We start from the raw sequence: 23,382 nt of genomic DNA, 5'->3' as shown, positions 1-23,382 counted from the left end.
CCGCCTTTTTATTTATTTTATTTTATTTTATTTTATTTTATTTTATTTTATTTTATTTTATTTTATTTTATTTAAACCCTAGAAATAAGCTACCTGGCAAACTCTCGCTACCCCCACGCCCTATCAGCCACTTAGTACAGTTCAAATCGTACGTTCAAGTTTTTCCGCTTTATTTGGGTGAGCCATTTTAATAGCAACCCGGATTTCGCTTGAAATATGAAGACTCTAACCTCCAGTCAAAACACATTTGCAGCAGAGTGGGCTTTGGTGTCTCTCAACGCCAAAGGCGTTTGCTTCCCCCCCCCTCCCCGCCCTCCCCGCCCTCCCCCCCCAGGCTTTTGGAATCCATTATGCTTTTTTTTAAAAACAAAACAAAACGTGTGATTCGTGTGTAAAAAGTGAGGAATGGGAATTTTCGTGGTTCTGCGGTGCCTGTCACACTTTACAGCTGTATAGTCTTCTGCGAACTTGTAAGATCCAGTATTGAATTTGAGTAACGGTAAAATACAGTTGTTACATTTAATTCTAGAAAGCTAAGTTAATTACGTTTTAAACTGATTATTAGCCTCACTGTGCCATTTGTAAACGCTTGTGATTTCAAGCCATTTCAGGTATTCCTTTAGGTCCTCGCTTGCCACTTTCTCCAATCTCTGAAACATCCTGGGTTGTTGGAGCTGTTGATGACATCCTTATTATCTGAAGTGTTGATAATTAGATAAGGTAGTTTTTGTCATCATCATTAATGGCTTATTGCCATTACTATTAGTATAGCGAAAATAGTACTCTCGGAAACCTGTTATATGATCAGAAAGCTTCATATTGAACCAAATTACACATTTTAATAAAGTATCACTCAGACCACTGGCAACAAAAGCTAAAGAATAAAAAATGTAAATCATTTACTATTTTAAAAAGCAGTGGTCCTGTTTCCAAGCAGATGGAAAAGAATTGCTATAATAGTACTTTGGGGAATAGGATTTCTGCTAGGCCTTATTTAATAATAGTTAAGTCATATAATTAGCACTCATTTACATGCAATATTAATGTGCTCAAGCCCCTACAGAGTCACAGAATTCGTAATTTATAGTACTTTATTGTACTTAGTTAATAATAACCTGAAAAAAAAAATAGAGGCATTATACGTTTGACTTCTGTTAAGTGTTGAATATAAAAGAGGAAGTGATAGTGTTTGTCATAAGCTACAATAGGTTTCGTGTGTGTTTAATATGTAGTTTTAAAAGCACATGTATGAAGATATAATAGTCTCAGAACACCAGTCATTATCGACCAGCGTATTTGAGACTGAATTTAGAATTCAAAATGAGTAAAAAAGTCACAGATTTGTACATTTATTTGTACTTAAGTTTGATTTTGCTTTCAGTTTCATTTATAGATGATTGATAAAGTCATTTTTTGCCTTTGCCACTCAGTTTCAGTTGACCTGTGTGGTAAAAGAAACTACCTGACATGCTCCTTCCCTCTACTTAAAGGCAAACTGCAACTCCCCTATTGGTTTATAAGACACAGAATGAATTACTATGCTCCTTTCCTCCCCCCTCCCCTGCAAATCCAATTGTACTTTGTTTAAAAGCACATCAGCAGTTCCAGTAGTTTTTAGTAACTGGCAAACAAAACTTGACTCAAATAATGACAGTGACATGGACGGTCTTTTTAGTGGTTGAATGATTTTTCCTTGTTCACAATGAGTTTTTAAAATCGAGGGTACACATGATTAAAAAACAGTCTTATTGTCTAAATCGAGTAGTAATTTGTCTTGCTTAAACGAAAATGTTTTCTTTTAAAGAATATTACTTTTAAACACAAGTTGCCATTTTAAGGAAGTAAATGCCTATTTAAAAGTATTTATTAATGGGGCCACCTCAGCAGTCTAGAAGCAGTGTGTTAAAGCATTACACTAAATGCCTGCCATTAGGACACTTGCTCATGCTGTCATCTGTATTTTGGCAGATGTTTTATCTTTGCCACTGAGTTGTTAATGGAGATTTGAAAGGCCAGGTTCTAAAGAAGAAAAATAGGTGTTTTTTTTTTCCCCAAGTGTGATAAATATTCTAAGTTCACAATAATTACTCATGTTATTAAAACCAAGTTTGCATTTCTTAATGTTAATTTACCTATAGCTGTAAAAGCATTGTTTTTAAAACTTTAATGTCCTTTTTGTGATACAGTTTTCATATAACTATTTTAGCACCTTTTAGGTTTTTGCTGTAAGTTTTTTATACAAGATAAAAATCTGTGTATTTTGATATTCGTGTTTCAGCCTAATATAATGCAGTCTTGGGTTGTCATAAGGTAGCTTTTACTTTGTGTCCTAGTACAGATAGTTCTTCCATGTTAAAAGAACAAGAATAATAGTGTAGGATGAATTTTTTAAACTCATTGTAGTGCTAAAGCAAAAAATACATAAAGCTCAAGAAATTTGATCCTGATATACTTAAACTAAAGCAATATAGAACCTAGGTATTTTCCTTTTCTTAGTTACGTGGAGTTGAAACAGAAACTATAAATTATACTCTCCTCTGAATATTACATTCATTATCTATGGGACAGTTATATAAGACTCAGAATCTGGTCAACCCCAGTGTTTGAAATTCACATTAAGAGAATAAATGTGCATATTTGAATACATGTCACACTTAATGGGTTAAAGGCAAGGCATTTGGCAAGTGCAGGGTCTGTCAAAACTATTTCCATTGCAATCGTGTATGAGCCCATGCCATGTTCTAAGTACTTTGCAAGGCCCTCTTGGGTAAAACATACATTTTCAGACTATGCCTCTCAATAACTTAAAATGTAGTTTGTAAAGAGTGGCGATCTTTGTTTTAATCTCTTGATGACATTCAATATGTTTTAAGTGCTCAATAAGCCCATGATTCTGGATGTTACTGACTTGAAACTGCTCTCTCCCTTGTAATTCCAGGTTTATCACTTCTGTTCTAAAAAGGCCACTTTAAATCTAGTGGGGGATTACTTTGAGTGACAACTAAACACCTTATGGACATGCCTACCTTACCCCAGACCTTATTTTGTCTCTATTGAGGAGAGATCTGTCTAAATCCTCCTTTTTGACCCTAATTCTAACCCGATCTGGTTTGAGACTCTAGTTCTTCATACCAGGGGCTTGATCTGATGGCCAGACTGGTAGGATTCATTTTAAGCAGGTATCTTTACTCACGAGCTTTGCTTCCTTTACCTTAGTAACTGTTGGGCTCCTTCCCCATTCCTGAACATCCATTTCAAGCAGATAATTAACTTCCTACTCTATTGCAAAAAATAGTGATGTGTGGTGTGGACTCTCTCAGCTTCCCTCCCACCATTACTAAACTTATCTACAATATCTTAAGCAACCATCTCATTCTCCTCCCTCTCCCAGTTTCAGAAGTATACCTATTCACCTTTCCAAGGAAGGGTTCATCTGTCTACAGCTCTTTCACTTCCATCATTTTGGAGACCTGCCCAATCAGTTTAATTCTTCTTCAGCCTTTCACCTTAGATCTTTCCCTCTCCAGTGGCTCCTTCACTCTAGCTTGCACACATGCTCAGGTTTTACCCCAAATTATAAATAAGAAGAACCAAAAAAAAAAAAAAAAAAAACCCTTGCCCTAGTCCCTGTCTCTACACTTTTTCTATTGTCTTTCCTCTATGCTTTTTTACACTGCAAAGTGTATTGAAGGAGAATGCTTCTTCATTCTTCCTTCCCATTCATTCCCAAATGCAGTGTGACTTTTGATCCTGCTAGTCTATTGACATTGTAGATAAAAAAGCTAATGATAAAGTTTTCAATCTACAGGCCGTTTTTTACTAATACCATTTAGTAAAAACTAACCATCTGTTCAGTCCACATGAAGACTCTCTTTTTGATGTCCACAGTGGTGCTTTTTTGCGTCTCTCACTTTTTCTCACTTCCTTGATTTATTCTTCTTTAATGATTTTTCTATAAATATTGGTGTTCCCCAATGTTTTATTCTCTGATTCCTGCTCTGCTTGCTTTGCAGGGACTCTCTGGGCAATCTTGTTTATGTTCACAATTTCACTTACTAGCTATGATCTTAGTGATTCCGAAGTCTTCGTAGCTCTGACCTTTCTTCTTAAATCCAGATCCATATGTCCTGGGATCTACTGGGCATCTTCATTTCATTGTACCACAGGTATTTTGATACTCAGCCTATTAAATGTTGAAAGAATATTCCCCTGTAAATCCGCAAAATCTCTTTTTTCTATAAAATCCACAATCTAACTAGTTACACATACTTCTAGTAAACAATTTTAATTCATTCCTTCTCTTCTCCCTTATTTCCCACATCCAACTTACGTTGATATTGTAATTTTTACTGTAATGTTTCGGCCATCTCTCCAGGTGTCAATTATCTGGACCATTGCAGTGATTTCTTAATGTATCTCCCTTTCCCTTCTCCCTTCTTGTCCTCAGTTCACCTTTCATGATGCTTAAATACAAGTAAATCTGCATGGTTTGCTATGGCTTATAATATCAAGTCCCAGTTCCTCAGAATGACATTCAAGGAAGCCTTTACAATATTTCTTAACCATCCCTTTTTCCTAGAGCACACTTGAAGAATTTTCTGCCTCCAATTATTCACTTTCCTCATTCCTCTGCACGTGTTATGTACTCTGCCTAGAAAGCCTTTCCTTTTCTATATCATTCCTACTCATCCTTCAAGACCTAGTTTAAACATCATCCTCTAGGAAGATCATTCTAGACACATTTGTGTAATTTTTAAGAAACTCTTCCATGCAGTCTGCAACTGACTTGATCAAGATTTTTCATTAAAATACGTAGTTTCTGGATTCCATAATCAGGTCTATTGAAGTGAGAAGCAGTGGTGGATTCTTTTGACATATGGAAGAAGAGCAAGTCTTCTCTGATACAGTTCACAGTTTTCCTTCCTTGGGATTCATACTTTAAATTTTTTTCACTTATAAGGAATGTATTGATTCATACTTGCTGGACCCTGGATCCATAGGATACCAATTGAAGAGATTGTCCTTGTTTGTCTACCTTTTGAGCCTAATGGAGAGATCAGTTAAGTAAAACAGTAATTGCAAGATTCAGTAGTAAGTCTGTGACAACCCTTGAACAGGGAGCAATGGGAGGGTCAATGAGCAGGGAATGAATATGATTGAGCATTGGTAGGAAAGGGGAATAGGACTGAACATCTCCATTATGTTCTAGCGGGAAGAACCAAAGTTAGTAAACTATAGCTGCCATTTATTGAACATTTCCTATGTATGTGAAAGCACTGCATTAAGACCTTAATATTAATTATCTCATTAAGTCTTAACAAAATCTTGGTGAGGTGTACACTACCTCAGTTCACATTTTATGGTTGGGGAAACTGAACTACAGAGGTCAAATAACTTGTCAAAGGTTATACAACTAGAAAGTGGTAAGTTCTGAGCCAAAGTCTGATTCCACATGTGTGCTCTTACCTGGACACTTGGTGAAGAAGTGTTTGCCAGCCTGTCCAAAGGCATGGAGATGAGAGAGCATTGCATATTCATGTAATTGCGGGAGGTCATTAGGGTTGGAGCTTGGTTTGGAAATGAGGGAGTACAGGAGGTGGAACTGGACAGGATCATGAAAGACCTAGTTTGTATTCCATGCTAATGCACTTAGAATTTAGCTTGAAACAGGGAGGGGGGAGTTGTTAAAGTATATTAGGCAAAAGAGTGCACATTTGCATTTAGAACAGTTATTTTGAGAACTGTGGAAAATATATTGGGGCTGAGATGGGAAAACATTGAGGCTGGAGTTAGGGAGCTAGTTAGGAGGTTATGGCAATATCCTAAAAGAGAGATGATAAATTAATTCATACAACAGACATTGAGGAACCATTAAGTAGATTAAGCCTATTAAGAATTCTCATAGCTAAGGAAAGGGAGGAATCTAGCATGACTCTTATTAGGTCCAGGTCTGGTTAACTGATAATAAAAAAATACTTGGGATGGTGAAGATTTGGGAGGAGGTTAGGTGGAGGGTAAGTTGATTTTTGGACATGTTGACTTTGAATTAACTGTAGTACATTGAAGTGGAAGTACACAGCAGACAGTTGGCTGTCTAGGTCTGCAGTTATTGGGGCCTAGTTTAAAAGTGTATAGGTTGTTAAAACTGTGGAGTAAGAGAGAATGCTGAGCCCCAGGGGAATTGGGAGTTGGGAGGTCGGTGCTGGATATGAAGTTCTAAGGGGAACCCTAATATTAACTGTAAATCAAGGAATAGATTTCAATAAAGAAGGAAAGCTGTAATGAGGTGGACAAAGCAGAGGAAATTCAGAATCAAGAGCTGTAACAGAGGCCAAGAGATAAGAGCAAGAAAGGAGCTGCCTACTGGTTCAGGACCTATAGAGTAGTCAAGATAAGAGAGTAAACTGCACATTCAGTTTTTCCCAAGGGATTATTGGGGGCTTCGGTAAGAACTATTGCAGTGAAGAAGAGATAGAGGCTGGGAAGCAGATATTTAAGAAGTGAATCAGGTGAAGAAATGCATTTAGATTATTATTTTAGGATGCTAGGGAGGAAACAAGTATGAGTGATTTTTTTAAGTTGACTAATAAGCATTTTATTTATATGTTAAAAAAAACACCTATGAATGTATGGGGGATGTAGGAGCTGATCATGAACTAGGGAAAGTCTTTGGGGAGATTAGTGGGTGTGGAAATGAGAACTAACTGGTGAAGGGATGCAGTTGTAAAAAGAAGATGAGAGGGATATGGATAATGGGGATTGCAGGTAAATTTATAGGTGGGAAGTATTGGAAGCTTCTGGCTTTTCATCTAAAGGACTCAAAGTAAGAAATATAGCTTCTTTGGAGAGTATAGGATAAGCTTTTGCAAAAGGGCAGTGATTTAAGGGTTATGAAGGAGAGATAGGTTTTGCATGGAACATGTAAAAAGATAAATGATTCAAGACCCAAATGGATGGGTGCTATGACAATCTTCTCTTGTTCCCCTAGTAGCAATGCAAATTTTCTTAGAAATCTATAAGACTGATTACCCTCCTGCCCATCTTTAGCACTTTGCTCATGCCATTGGATAGCACTTACGACCTCCTGTTATAAAAAGTATATATCATTGTTCAGAATGAGAATTGAAAGCTAAAAACATCATTGTTTTTTTTTTTTAATTTTTTTTTTTATTTTTTTTATTTATGATAGTCACAGAGAGAGAGAGAGGCAGAGACCCAGGCAGAGGGAGAAGCAGGCTCCATGCACCGGGAGCCCGATGTGGGATTCGATCCCGGGTCTCCAGGATCGCGCCCTGGGCCAAAGGCAGGCGCCAAACCACTGCGCCACCCAGGGATCCCTTTTTTCCATCATTGTATCCCCTCATCATATCACAATGTTTCAGATCAGGTTATCCTCAATAAATGTTGCATCTGTACATTTCTGAGCTAGGTTTGTTTGCTGTGACTACCATGTATTATTGAGCCTTCTCTGCAACATACAGTAGCTGTTTTCAGGACTGCAGTCTGAAGTGGTTTGTTGGTGGTCTGTATTTACAGAAGTTGTGAAGTCTACTATTTTTGGCATTTTATATAAAATTATTTCCTCATTTATTAATTTATGTGTAGCTCTTGCGTCATGGAGCCATAGGCATATTTTGATTATTCAGTTTCCTTATCTGTATTAATTATCTATGTGCTTTTATTTGCTCTCTATATTTTAAATCTTTTTTTCACTTTGGTGTTTCAACAGAAAGCAGTAGGCAAAAGAGAGAGAAAACTCAAATCAGATAATTTTACTACTTAATTGTTTTGTTTTGTTTGTTTTGATAAATGTTTATAGAGGATGAAGTTGTAGTTAACAGCTGGTGGAGTGACATTTTTGGACTATATTAATTAGTGCAAGGGTTATTCAAGTTACAGCTTATCTAGGTCAATTTTACTTTGAATTTTATTGATAGCATTTATTCTACTTAAATTGCTTCAGCTATAAGATTCTTTTATTGCAACAGATAATGTAGTGCAATTAGTGCTTTCTGTACTCTTTAGAAAATTCATTCTCTAAACAAAAAATGAAATTGTGGAGATTTCACCAACCACTTCCTTACTTGGAGCCTTCTAAAAAAGTTTGCTAGGATAACTGAGCTCTTCACTTGTATCTATTTTATTAAAAGGTGGTTTTTAGAAATAATTTTTTTAATCTTGACTCAGACACAAAATGACCATGTATCAAAGATTTTATTTTACACATTAATTAACAAGTAAACAAGGAAGATGGTAAAACTTTCTCAGTTTTAAAAGAAAATTGAGAGACCAGACACAATTATAGGCAATCAGGAATGCTGAAATGAATTTTCAAATAGATGCAATATTATCCTCATGGCAATAAAACATGATTTTTTGAAGTCTCTTCTTCCACCAGGGAGGAGTGAATTGTGGAACAAAGTTTATTTGCATCTCTGTGGACGGAAATCATTTGCATTACCATTAATCCTCCCAAAATTATAAAATAGCTCAGACAGATAAACACAGTGAAAGGCACAGGGCCCTACAGAATGAGATATTCCTAAGGAATTTGTCACACAATTCCCAGCACTCCATTGAAAGGACACTCAGTAATCTTTTTGTCCATTGCAAAAGCTTTCACTATATTTTCTGACACTTCCCTTTCTTTCTGATTCCAACATCTTACTTTTTCTCCCTTCCCTTTTATTTAAAGATTTATTCTTTTTTTTTTTTTTAAGAGAGAGCCTTAGGCTGAGGGCTGGGGGGCAGGGTAGGGCAGAGGGAGAGGGAGACTCTCAAGCTGACTCTGGCTTAGTGTGGAGCCTGCCTCGAGGCTGGATCCCACAACCTTGAGATCATGACCTGAGGCAAAATCAAGAGTCGGATACTCAACGGAGCCACCCAGGTGCCCTGACTTCTCTCCTTTATTGTACACACTAGTTCCCCCCACCCACCCACCCCCAGTGCTTCTTTCTCAGGGAAGATAATTCACAAGCCCAAGACTTTGAAAAATGCAGCTGGAAGTCCAGTTTTTGCCTGACACTTCCTAATATTTTGATGGCAAGAAATGTAGAGAAGTGGGAAGAGGTGAGCTGTGGGCATCCCCATGGCTAGTTCAAACTGCAAATCCCCAGAAATAAAACAGTTTGGACCTGCCAGTCAGAGAAAGTCCAGATCATTACATTAAAATGCTATATCACCTAACTTAACAGTATTGATCCTCATTTTTATAGCATAATATTGTTAGCACTTGCCCAGGTATTTTCTTCTTGATGCTCATCACAATTCCATGAAGTAGCCCAGTGTTCGTTTTTGACCCTCACTCACAGAGAGGAAACTAAGGCATAGAAAAGTTAAATAAACTCATTAATTTGTACTCAGGCTTTCTGATTGTCCAAGTCCTATTCTACTATGCATCCTAGCATTCATCTCAGTTACTGAATAATAATTATGTTCCTAGGATAATAACATCCTATGCCCTTGATTTTTATTCCCATTTTATAAACGTGGAAAGAAGAAATCTTAAGGACGAACTATTGAAGTTGATGTTTTATTTGTATTTGTTAGCGCTTTATTTTTGAGGGAAGAGCCAGCTAACTACTTAGGTAAAAGAGTTGATAAATGGCTGAACAGTATGGAAGACAGCTATAATTTCTCCATATTCTCGTACATTAGATGAAAGGTAAGTGATTGGATTTACTTTTCCAATCCCTCTTTTATAAGGCGACGATAGTTCATTCTAGAGGGAAGAGTTGAAGGAATACAGTAGCCCACCTTCTTGGTAGGGGATGCGTTCCAAGACCACCAGTGGATGCCTGAAGCCATAGACAGTACCAATCCAAAATATACTGTATATGTATCTATAATAACACTTAATTTGTAAATTAGAGACAGTAAGAGATAAACAATAACATAATAAAATAGAACAATTATAACAGTGCACTGTAATAATAGTTACGTGAATGTGGTCTCTCTCTTTCATTGTACTTATTTACAATGTACTTACTTATTATGCTGTATTTACCCTTCTTCTTGTGATGAAGTGAGGAGATAAAATGCCTACATGGTGAGATGAAGGATGTAGGCAATGTGATGTGACCTAGACTTAGGCTACTATAGATTGTCTGACCGTGTGTCAGAAGGAGGATAATCTGCTTCCACACTGAGGTTGGCCACAGGTAACTAAAATCACAAGAAGCATAACCATGGGTAAGAGAGGACTACTGTATACCCTATTTATTAGCAGTATCTGCTCTTGGTAGTAACTCGTTTCTTAGTTTTTGTTCCAGTGGTTTATGGTTTCTAGGAGGAAAGAATACCTGTAATATATATTTGGAAATTATTGTTCCATAGTTGCAGTGAAATATAGGGGTGGGAAAATGCCTTTCTATTGTATATAATCCTTTCTAATACTTACATACAAAATGACTATTGCTGTCTGTATTTTGCAATGGGAAAATAGGCACAGAGAATGTTTTTTCTCCTTAGCATTCTAAGACTTTCCTTCCTTCTGGAGAGATGTGATGTGATTCATTTGGTTTACTTTTTTGTATTAAAGTCTAGTAGACCCAGTCATCTTTTTTGGAAATGCAACATAAGGATAGAGATAAACTTCCTATCAGTTCAGCAAGTTCTATTTGGAGGAAGTATACAAAGTTGAGACTGAATATAATATTGGTTTGATTTTCTGTTCAAAATTTTCCCATGGTAAGAACGGTATTTTTCTACATATATCAGTAAGCAGTAATGATTATTTCAAAGCTTCCAAAGCCAGATACTACACCTGCATGTTCCAACAGAGTTGCTGAATTTATTCCCAAGATGCATGGCAATGTATACTTTGTATTACTGAGATTGAATAAGGAAAAGTTAAAATGTTGTCTACCAGCTGTGCACATTAATATTAAAATAATTTGGATTTCTTTTCACCTTGCCTGTCTTCCCTATAGTTTTACTGTTTGCTTAAATGAACAAGTGAAATATTGCTCTTTATCTTAAGTATCTGTAACAACTTAAAGTGTAGAATCCTATAATGAAATTAAACAATTTTCTTTTTCTTTTTCAGGTTCGGCTCAGCTAATATTTAACATAACCAAATCTGTAGAATACACTGCTTGCAATGAAAGTGTTATCATCCCATGCTTTGTTAATAATGTGGAGGCCACAAACATTAATGAGATGTATGTAAAGTGGAAATTTAGAGGAAAAGACATCTTCACCTTTGATGGAGCTGTACAAAAGACCACTCACGGTGATAAGTTTAAGAGTACAAAAATCGTACCACAGAAATTACTGAATGGCATTGCCTCTTTGGAGATGAGTAAGGAAGAAGCTGTTGTAGGAAACTATACTTGTGAAGTTACTGAATTAAGCAGAGAAGGCGAAACCATCATAGAATTAAAATATCGAATTGGTAAGATCTCTATAAAACCTTTCCATTTATTTGTCCTGTAGCATCCTGATCCTGTTAGAAAGGGGGCAAAATAGGGCTGGATACTCCTTTGAATCAAAAAGCAGGCTATTAATAATAAATGTTGATGTGATGTTTAGGACCTTTAAGATCATGAGGTTTACTGTATTTGCCTTCTATCTTCCAGAGTAAAACTTTTGTTGTTAATTTGTATATTGTGTGGTTCTCAAACTTTTTAGTCCAAGGACTATTCTGTTGGGGTGAGCAGTCTTGAGGTCATTGAAGTACTTTCTTTCATGTGATTTATTTTCCAGCCTCTTACCTATTATTTGGCCTTTTTAAAAATCCTTTACTTTGATCAAGGGTTGACAAGTCCCAGACATGTCCCCTTTGCAAAGAATAGAATAGAAGAATCAGGAGATTAAAAAATCAGATTATCATGGATGAGTCCTTGAGGTTTCCTATGCTTAGCTTTGTTTTGGTGTTTTTTTCATTGGCTAAGATTCAGAAGAACTAGAGTTCCAATTCAGTGTATTTGAATTCAGCCTTGATTATAGCACCATGAGTCTGCCCTTTCTTCACAAAGTTGGCTTGGTGAGTTGTATAAAGCAATAGTTAGCTGAAGTAAACAGCCTGCTTTCTTTTCTATTCTTTCTGTGCCAGCTGATTTCTTCAACCACATACAAGTGCATTATGACTCTCTGTTTTGAAATATTTGTTTACAGTCACTAGACATGATTTTAGGATTAGACCATACATTGAGAACCTCTGCTTTAGATGGGACCAGAACAATTTAATTGGATCAACTCTTTGACCTCTATTGTTCTAGTAGTGTTCATAGTTATAAAATGTCTGTTACTAGATTGAGATGGGCTGTTTAGTTTGATGGAATATTTTGACATGGTTTAGGATTAGGAATCAGGAGATCTGAATTCTATCCCCTATTCTGCAATTTAATTATTTGCCTATATGATCTTGAGAAGTTTCTTTTCTGAGTTCAAATTACCTTATCTCTGGGATGGGGATGAAAATAGATACCTGCTCTTATGTGTTCTACAATGTAATGAGCATCAACTGAGTTTTCTTGTAAGTTCTATGTAAACCAAAATGCTTTGCAGATATTGGTTGTGTTCCTGGGATGTTTATTTTATAAAGTAAGATATCAAGTTGTTGAAGCTTGCCTGGGATATTGTGAGAGGGATTTTTGTGCAATGACGAATGGCAGGAGGTAGCTTAGAGCTAGCTAGCAGAATATGGAAGGTGTTTCTGCTTATTCCTCTTATATTATTATTATTATATATATTATATATATTATATATATTATTATATTATTATTATTCCTCTTATATTGTAACTTTTATTAATTTGATATTAATTTGGACTAAGGAGCTTTTTTAAAAAAAACATATACCTTTCAGCAGGGTCTAATCACAGTGTTTGCACTGTGAGTGGCTGGAATTAGATAATCTAATACCTAGCTGAAATTTTTCTGAAGGAATACTTTCATGAGATCGAAGAAATAAGACAAGGAGCAGTAATTTTGGAGTGTAGTGTCAGTCACTGAGAGGCAGACTGCTAAACTCTATATATGAAATTTGAAAAGCTAGATGATGGAATGAAGATAGGAAAGAAATATCAATATGTAAGATGAAGCTTATAATTTTATAAAAGTGTGATTATTTTATCTTTTTGGCTTATTTTCAAAGTACTCTATGAAAAAAATGAGGTGTGCTTACCTTTCGGGCCATTAAAATGAGAAGGTATTGTTTTGTTGCAGAGAAAGTAGAAAACTCTACCAGAAGTCTCAGACGTTGGGCCTTGTACTGAGTTTTATTTTTTGAAATAATTGAAGATTCATAGAAAATTACAAAGATAGAACAGAAAGGTGCTGTCTACTCTTTGCCCAGTTTCCCCCAATGATGATTTCTTATGTAGCTGTAGTAAAATATCAAAACTAGCAGGTTCACAGTGGTACGATGTGTGTATATTTTTTTGTCATTTATCACGTGTATATTTAAGTAAGTAGCCCCACTGTCAAGATACAGAACTACTACTCCATTGACACAAAAAGATCTCCCTTGTGCAGCCTCTTGATAGTCACTTCCCCCCAACTACCCCTGACCTGGCAAACATTAATGTGTTCTCTGTAGCTGTGATTTTGTCATTTCAACAATGTTGTAGAAGTGGAATCATACAGTATTTTGAGATTGGCTTTTTTCACTCAGCACACTGCCCTTGAAAACTATCCAAGTTGTGTGTATCAATAGTTCATTCTCTTTCTCTCTCTCTCTTTCTCTCTGTCTCTCTCTTTTGACTAAGTACTAGTATGGTATGGGTATATCACAGCTTGTTTAACCATTCACCTATTGTAGGACATTTTGGTTGTTTCCAGCTTTTGTCTATTACAAATGAAGCTGCTGTGAACAATCGTGTACAGGTTTCTATGTGGACATAGTCTTCTTCATTTCTCTGGATAAATGCCCAGAAGTACAATTACTGGGTTATATGTAAGTATATGCTTAGTTTTTAAAGAAACTGCCAAACTGTTTTCCAGAGTGGTTTTTTCATTTTACATTCTTATCAGCAGCATATGAACGATCTAGTTTCCCCACATCCTTGCCAGCATCTGGTGTTGTCTCTATTTTATACCCATTTTTGACTAGAAGAAGAAATAAACCTCCTCTGCTCAAAAATGTTAATTTGAGGCAGGACTCTTACTGTAGAAAACAGAGTTACTGTAGTAGTGATACTTACCCATCATATGGACTTTGGGGACTTAGGCAATAGAATCCATTTTTACTATATTGTGCTTTTTTGCAAATGTAGGCATAAAGAAGGAATAGAAAGTATTTCATAGAGAATCTACTTGGTGGAATATGGAGTAATAGTGACCATTTGTGTTCCTTTTTTCGATCACTAGGACTGAATATATGGAAACATCATATATGAATTAGAGTTTTATATACCTCTGGTATCTGTGTATAGTATCATACCATGGAAGGAGCACAGGACTTGAATTTAGAAAGCTTTTCCTTTATTTCACCATTTTATAGTTTAAGAAAACTTGGTTGAGAAAACAGCCTATCTGGTCCTCAGTTTTTTATCTGTAAAATGAAGATACCATCTCCATGACAGAATTGTTTGGGATGTATATAAGTTAATATCTCTCTTTCTTAAAAAGATTCATTGAGTACCTACCATGTGCCAGACACTGTACGAGACACTATGGATTCAGTGATAACTAAGATATGACCCGACTTTCAAGGAAATGATAACAATATAAATAAAAGCAATAAAATAACCTAATATTTATTTGAGCACATACCATATATGTCTGTCATGTCATATGATCTTGTCAAGAATTCTAGGAGGTAGATATAGGTCTTACCATTTAACAGATGAGCAAACAGATGAGATTTAAACTACTTGTTCAAGGTTTGAGTCACAGCCAGGATTTTAACCTAGATCTGTCTTCAAAACCCAAGATTTTTACCACCTCAGTTATGGTTTCTTTGAAAACACCTTGTAAATAATAAAATACTAAATGTAAATAATAGTTCTAAAAATTTGTTATTGATATCTATATTAATAATATACAAACTTGGAGGCTTAAAATCTTACATTTCTCCAAGTAAGTTATTAAGGTTTTGTTTAAAAAGGTAAGTTCAAGTTCAGTAGGGTTGCCATTTCCATCATCCATCAACATGATACACATTATGCTCATAATGTTGACATGAGGGCATTGCAAGATCCTTGTATTAGTTTTCTAGTGCTGTGTAACAAACAGCACCCACTTAGGAGCTCACAGTTTTGTAGACCACAGTTCTGGTCATGGTGTAACTAGGTTCCCCACACAAGTCTTAATGAGGCTAAAATCAAGGTGTTGGCTAGGGATCCCTGGGTGGCGCAGCGGTTTGGCGCCTGCCTTTGGCCCAGGGCGCGATCCTGGAGACCCGGGATCGAATCCCACGTCGGGCTCCCGGTGCATGGAGCCTGCTTCTCCCTCTGCCTGTGTCTCTGCCTCTCTCTCTCTCTCTGTGACTATCATAAATAAATAAAAAAAATTTAAAAAAAAAAAAAAAAAAAAAAAAAAAAAAAGGTGTTGGCTAGACTCTCATATGGAGTTCAGGGTCCTGTTCTAAGTTCACATGATTGTGGCAGAATTTAGTTCCTTGTGATTATAGGACAGAGGTCTCTGTGTTGTTGTTGTTATTGTTGTTGTTTTTAAGATTTTATTTATTAATTCATGAGAGACACAGAGAGAGAGGCAGAGACATGGGCAGAGGGAGAAGCAGACTCCATGTAGGGAGCCTGATGTGAGACTCGATCCTGGGACCCCAGGACCATGCCCTGAGCTGAAGGCAGCTGCTCAACCATTGAGCCACGCAGGCATCCCAAGGTCTCTGTTTCTTTGCTGGATGTCTTCTAGAGGCTTCTCTCAGTTCCTGGAGGTGGCCTCATTCCTTGCCACACGGCCTCTTCCATATGTATCACCAGCAGAGAAGATCCATCCTCTTATAGAATCCCTTTCATATGTTCTTTTCCAGGAATAGCACAGACCCTTTTAAGGGCTCATTTGATTAGATGCCCCCTCTCTCCCAAAGGCAGTTGCTCTTTTGTAAAGCCAACAGATTGGGCATCTTCATCACATCATCAAAATCCCATTTGACGTATGACACAAAGTAATCATGGGAATGAAATCCATCATGTTCACTATCCCATGCTTTCTTCAAGGGGAGGAAATTACAAAAGGCTGATTGCAGGGAGCAGGGATTTGGGAAACCACCTTAGAATTTTGGGTTGTTTAAGTAACCAGGGACTATAGCTGAGTCAAATCAACACATCAAAAAAATCATCACAATCCTGAAATATCAAGTAAAATTTTGGCTCGAATTTTAGTGTTGTATATTTTATTGTGATCTTCTTTTATGGAAACTGGTGTTTGTGAAGGTTTACCACATGTCTATCTGAAGGAAAGGCACACTTATATGGATTAGAATGATCTTTTCACTTTTTCCAATTATCCCATTTTGTACACAGTGATAAAGGAAATGAAGTACTGGGTTTTTACTTAGTCTAGGAAACAAAATTTAAACACTCATTCATAGACCATACCCTCTTAATATCATTTCTTTGCTTTTCCACTAATGAGTTCATCTTCCTGAGACCCACGCTACCTGAACAGGAATTGGGGAAGAGTAATGGGAAGAGTTGTCAGCCACAAAGCTTCAATGGAAGAACATTGCCTTTGGATGATCTTTCTTAATCCTAAGGTGGAAAAATATCTGATATTGTTCTTAGTCCATTTTAAGTTTATTTCGTAGTGCCATAAACATTCATAATTGAGAAGGACCTCAGAGAAGTATCTTGTCTCCTTTCTCACTTTGAGGAACAAGAGTTAAAGTCATCTGACAATAGTACCAAAACAAATCAATACCTTAATGGGCATATAAGTGGTTTTATATAAAACATCCCTTTTTTTTCTCCTAGCATCTCATTTGGTTCTTGAATATCCAATTTGGTGATCCTCAGACTCTCCACCTTAACAAATTAGGGAGAAGGAACACATTCATGGCAGTGAAAGGAAATAAACGATGCCAGAGGTGTACACCAGTGATATTGAACTGAAAGAATGACTGAACACTCCGTCCATGCATGCACATACACATGCGCATGCGCGCACACACACACACACATACTCACCATGGAGAATTTATTAAAATCTCAGGGTGGGGGCTGAGAGGGGAGAGTGTTTCAAGTTTGACTAAACCTTCTGATAAGTTTCAGTTAAGAATCACTTAGGCCATAGTACTTTTTGCTCTATAATCCCACCCTTTGTATGTCATGGAAATGTCTCTCACACTTATTATTTCCACAGAGAGGTTTGGAGTCCTCCAGTAGGCATTTAGTCTCTCTCATGGTCTAATTCATGAATTACTTCTATCATGCCCCAGGAAGTTATTCAGACTTTTTTACCTGAACGCTTGATATGGGGAAACTCTCTTCCCAATGGATCTTGATCTATTAGTAGGGAGTTCCAGTTCTAACTGAAGTCAGGCTAGAATTTGCAGTCCTGTAGTTGCTCTCTCAAGAGGAGAGCTGTGCTATTTCTCTCCCAAGCTTCTTATTCTATAAAGTTGAAATCCCCAGTTCTTTCAGCCATTGCTTATGGTTTCAGGATTCCCATTCTAGTCACCTTCTTTGGAACAATGCCCTGTTACGTCTTTAAATGTGATGAGTAACACTATACTCAAGGCTTTGTTTGTGGATTGCATCCTACCTTCCTGCTACTACCCGATTGCTGCAGCAACTTTCTGATGAATCCTGCTTCTGTATTCCATTCTCCACCTGGCTGGCAAAGATTTTAGATGAATCATGGTCATTTTTCTCCTGTTTGGAGCTTCCCAATCACTTACCATTGCTTTTACGATAAAATCCAAACTCTCATAACAAGCTATTAAGACCCAGCATGATCTTGCCCTAGCAAGATTCTTCCCATCTCCTCTTGTATCACTAAATTCTAGCCACAGTGGCCACCATTTAGTTGCTTGAACTATTCCTTTGGTATCTCTTCTTCCCTGTCTTCATGTGGCTCAGATCCAGTTTCACACCCCAGAGACCTCTCCTTACTACCCACAAAAATCTGACCTTCAATTCCTCCCCTGTTCAAACCCATGGCCCCACCTACCATGTTCACTGTCTCAGACCTTAAGTATCTAGAATACCCTATCCATGGTGTGATTTCAATAAGTATTTGTGAAGTGAAAAATGAGTGGTCAGACTATGGTCAAACACACTTCATTTTAATAGGTTTCAACCAATATATCCTGAGATTGTTTTGGTGCATAGGAAGAGAGGTCTGTGAAAGAACATTTCATTGTCAGCTCATCTTAAACATCTACTGATCATGTAGATCAGATAATGGCTACATTTTGAATGTAGAGCCCACAAGATTTGCTTTGAGACTGGGCATGGGGTGTGAGAGACCAAAGAGTCAAGGATGACTCTAAGGTTTTTGGTCTGAATAATTGGAAAATTCAGCACTACCAAAATGAAGAAACCCGAGAGGGGAAATTTGGTGGAGGAGTAGGTGGAGGGGTATCAGAAGTCTGATTGGGACATGAAAACTTAAGATACCTGAGATCCTTGGTTCACTGTGACTCTGTTTCCTCAGCATTAAGGAGGAGTTAATAATTCCTCACATAATAATTGCGAGAATTTGAGGAGTTAATGTAGACAAAACAAAATAATAGAGAAAGTGGATAGAGAAAATAAATTGATTAGGACTAGTCATTAGATCATAGAGCTTTTATCAAATCCTTTGGGCATTAGATATGAAAACCTAAGCATTATTTACAAAATTTTTCCCTGGTAGGATTTGAGGCCAAATTAAAATAGGTTTTCTTTGGCGCAGGAAGATACTCGGTAATACAGTTGGAAATTAAGGTATTGATTCAAAGTATCTGAAAAATCTGTCTCTTGGTAGAGATCTGCAAAAAATGAAACCGTCTTCCATTCATTCACTGAACTGTCTCATGACCATTAGAACCTTCAACAGCAAACCTATTGAGTCTCTGCTGTGTACAGGACAAAATGCTGGATTCTGAAAAGCTGGTATCTCTAAGACAGAATTTATAATGTAATTATATTCTGTTGTTATATTATTGTGAACATTGACCAGGTTTTAGCATAAAGTTAATACAAGAAATGCATCATTGTGGTATGAAAGCCCACAAGGTTCTCTACCTGCTAATATGGAATGGCAGAGCTGGAGAAGATTTGAATGAATAGGGTTGATTTCAGAGGAATGCTTGCTCTGGGCAGTGTTTAGGAATGTTTTTCAAACAGCAAATGCCCTTCATACACGCAAACTTTGAAATGTCTTTGGTGCATTTATTTGGCTTTATTGTTAAGAAATTTCATAGATAAAATCAGTGCCTTAAGATGTAGTGAAACTTAAGTTTTTAAAAGTTCTCAAATTATGTGAAGTCTTAATGTCACAGTTTCCGTCATGTAGACCGTGTGGCTGTTTTCACTAGGTAACATGTGACTCACTTAACAGAAGTTTCCTCAATACCTAAGGTTATAATCATTGTAGTGAAGGTTGACTGAGTATGTGGTACAGAGCCAAGCTTTGTTTTAAGCTCTTTTCATGTAGTAGCTCATTAATAGTCACAATAGTCCTTCAAGGCATAGGAACTATGTTGAATTGGTGTAACAGTTGAGATCACTGAAAACAGAGAAGTGTTAACACTTTGTCCAATCTCAGAAAGCTTATAACGTAGAGTTAGGTATCCATCCAGGCCGTGTGACTGCAGAGCCCTGTTCTCAGCCCCTCTGCCATACTGTTTGCTTCCATAAATCATAGGTTAGGAAAAATGTGGGAAAAAACAAACTAGCTTCTTGTTTCATAAATAGAATTTGTTGTGTAAGTAAACTGTGTAATTTGTAATTATTTTAAGGCCACAGCTTTAATAAATTATTTTTATTTTCTATCTTCACAATAAAAGTATTGTTGACTATTCAGTGGCAGGACTTAACATGATTATAGTAAATATTAATTGTGATTTTTGTTCTCTTCCCAGTTTCATGGTTTTCTCCAAATGAAAATATCCTCATTGTTATTTTCCCAATTTTGGCTGTACTTCTGTCTTGGGGACAGTTTGGTATTGTGAGTAAGTATTTCTATTTTTCATTTATGTTTTAATGATGAAAAGGTTATTTCTGGGAAGTAATATTAGTGAAATATTTTATGTAAGTTGTATTAGGAAGTGTGATAATGTGATAAATAATAATATACAGTCTCAGTATTCTTCTTGAAGTGTTTATTGTCCCCCACAGTTTGCTGCAGTTTACTTTTAATTCCTACACTTTTTTTTTTTTAACTTCTTAAGAATGAATAGTAGGAATCCTAATAATAACAATACCTTAAACTCATTTATGGTGTTTTCAGAGCATTTACACACACACATTATTTTGGCCAAGAGATGATCATAGCCCTACATTAGTATTAGGATAGGATATTGCACTTTTGAGCATTAAGATTTCTGTCTCTTTATTTTCCCAGTTTGCACTTGTCTATGTACATGTGTTCATTTTAGGAAAAGCCTCATTTGAACTGTGTTTCGTCATCTTCACTAGGAGTCTGCAGCCTCTAAGGAAGTAGCCACAGGTGAATTGTGGTTTTTGATCATGTTTTGCTATAATAATCATGTGACTGAACTTCTCAGGGTAAATCTTGGTGCTATTTCAGATTTAGCATCTACGATGTGGAGTTGTCACTCCTAGGTGAAAAGGTATTATGTATTCTGGTTGATACTTATACTTTATTTCCCTACCAGATTGGTAACAGAAATTTACTAAATTGGCGAAGTTCTGAGGTGACAGTCTAAATATTTAAACTTTTAACATGTAAGATTTATTCTTTATCTCTCTATTGTACAATGAAATGGTCAGTCATTGAAGGCCAGTTAGCATTTATACAAGGCAAGGTGTGAATAATGGTAATCTCATTTATTTCATTCTGCAACCTTTAAAAAAGTGAAAGCTAGTAAAATGTGGTAGTGGATTGGTCTATTGTATATTTCATGAGTTTTACTCAGAAATCTAAAGTGATATGAAAATGGAAGAGAGATGACCGATTATGTATTCTGTGGGCTCTTCTCAATGTATGGCACTCTGAAAAATGCTTTGTGATTTCAAAGGTGTTCTCAACTTTTGTCTAAAAGCAAAGAAAGGGAAAAAAGGGCTAACAGTGACAACTGTCAAGATATTTCACAACTTTTATTTTCAAAAAAGTGTCTAGACTTCTTGTGGAAATTTTCTTAGAATTTTGGTAAGCCTTTTATATCACGAAAAAGACTGATAGACCATCAAGACCTATTCAGGCTTTCCTGATGTTAGGGAAAGCCTTTATCTTTATTGGCAGACTTAGGCCTATGTCATATGATTGAGGTAGAGAATAGCTTTTTTTTTTTTTTTAGGATTATGAAATTATTTCACAGTAGTGTGATTTGTTGCATGGAAGTGGTTGAAGTTTGCTGATCATGGCATTATCATTAGTGACATTATTTTTATTGACTGAACCAGGAGTTAGTCTGTTCACTATCAGCCATATTTTTACAAAATAGGCTTTACAGTTTTTTTCTGACTTAAAAAATAATAAATATGCTTTAGAAACCCATATACAATATAGGAAATTATAGAGAAAAAACAAAAATCTGAAGTCCTGCAACCTAGAAATAATGTATTCTAGTGAATTTCCTCCTTCACTTTCTTTTTTCTGTGCATTTTTTTGTTATCTTCCTTTAAAAAAGAAAGCCATAAATGGACTCATATAACTTACATACTTATATCCTGATTTCCCTCCTTGTTTTCAGAAATCTTTTTATAGCTGCCTCTGCTCCACTTTTATAGATGCACTCTAATTTACTCAATTCTCATCTTGATGGATATTAAGGATGTTTCCAATTTTTTTTTTGATACTATGGAATTCTGTTAAAGATATATAAGACTGGAAATGGTAGAGATATTTTAAGGCTCTTGATACATACTGCCAAAATGTTTTCTCAAAACTTTGTATCAGTTACTGCAGATGAGAATATCTGTTTTTCACCTCATAATCCTGACATAATTCTAAAATCTTTGCTAATAATTTGATGGGTGAAAAAAATCTTGTTTTAATTTTCAGTTGTTAGGTTGAAAGCTCTTTTTAAATATTTATTTCACTGATAATATTTTAAAGAACATGGTTATGAAGCTAAAAAATATTTTGGTGGCAATTTTTTATGTAGGCTCTCCTTAAAACAAGTAAATGTGGGAGGTGGATGTGGAAGAGGGCCTTATACTTGATTCACCTGGTCTGGACTCACATGTAAAAGTGTTTTTGATAAGAGTACCTAAGTATTTGTGGAACCTTTGCTACGTATGATAGATGTTGGAAAGCACTAGCATCTGCAGTCACATTTACATCTCGCAGGAACTCAGTGGGGATAGGTGCCATTGTTACCATTCCTGTTTTGTAGATAAAAAACTGAGGTGCAGGTAGTTTAGACAGTTTGCCCACAATCGCCCAGATCCTCTCTAGTACTACTGGGATTTGAAACAGTACTTTTTACCACTACACTATACTACCTTCCCTGTCTTGAACTTCTTTTGAGTGAACCTATATCTGGGTAAATGAAACTGTTATTGACAGAGCAGAATGTAGACCTACTTTGTTTAATTTATTCATCTGTTGACAGGATGCCTAGTAGTTGTTAGGCACCAGCTTATAGGCTCGAGATGTGGAAGTGAAATGTATATCGTCCCTGGCTTTGTAGCACTCACATTTCAGTTGAGACATGTTAAGTGTGCATATTATATGCCTTTTGTCCCATTTTTGGGAGTCATGGATATAATTCAATCCCCCCCCCTTTTTTTTTTTGGTACCCTTTCTATGAGGACTCCTATGTATGGCCTGGGGATTCCACCAAACAGGAAAGCCCCTCTGTTTTCCATTTGCTGCTCAGTTATGTGTTTTTTTAGAGTGTGGTGTCGTGTAGCCCCTGAGTTATTCATACTAACTCATACCCATGACTTTCACTTTCTAGATTTCTAGTTGTCCTTAACTATTTCAGATTACCATTTATGGTCTATAATTTACAAAAGGAAGTTTCCCTTAGTGGTTTCTCTGATTCTGCATGTCAATCTTTTGGTGGTCCAGGATTCAACTTGGACTTTCCATAGGCTAAATGTGTGGTAAAGAACAGGTTATGCCTTCATTTTTAGGAGAAAGAATTACTTTCTACCAGAAATGTGTCTTGAACTGTATTTCGGGATGCCATTGATCCTACTGAGGAAGAAGCCTGAGAAGACTTTTAAATTCCTGAAGCCAAGCCAGGACTTGGTGAGCCCTAGACTATGTTTTGAAGACAAAGGTTTCTTACAGGGAAATGTTCCTAAATACCTTTGCCTTTATCTGTAACTTACAAACTTTTAAGCAGAATCTT

At 36.4% G+C, this 23,382-nt stretch overlaps 1 protein-coding gene across 1 annotated transcript in view; it reads left to right on the top strand.

The window, feature by feature from the left end:
• CD47 (CD47 molecule) overlaps positions 1–23,382 on the top strand; it is a 43,710-nt gene that overhangs the window by 591 nt on the left and 19,737 nt on the right. Inside the window, exons 2-3 of the mRNA NM_001080721.1 lie at positions 11,048–11,395; positions 19,978–20,067. Of these exons, the coding sequence (NP_001074190.1) occupies positions 11,048–11,395; positions 19,978–20,067 (438 nt within the window). The remainder of the gene's footprint in view (positions 1–11,047; positions 11,396–19,977; positions 20,068–23,382) is intronic.

Source organism: Canis lupus, chromosome 33, assembly GCF_011100685.1.
Source record: "Canis lupus familiaris isolate Mischka breed German Shepherd chromosome 33, alternate assembly UU_Cfam_GSD_1.0, whole genome shotgun sequence".
In the NCBI taxonomy this organism is placed as follows: Eukaryota; Metazoa; Chordata; class Mammalia; order Carnivora; family Canidae; genus Canis; species Canis lupus.
This window is presented reverse-complemented; position numbering and strand designations above follow the sequence as displayed.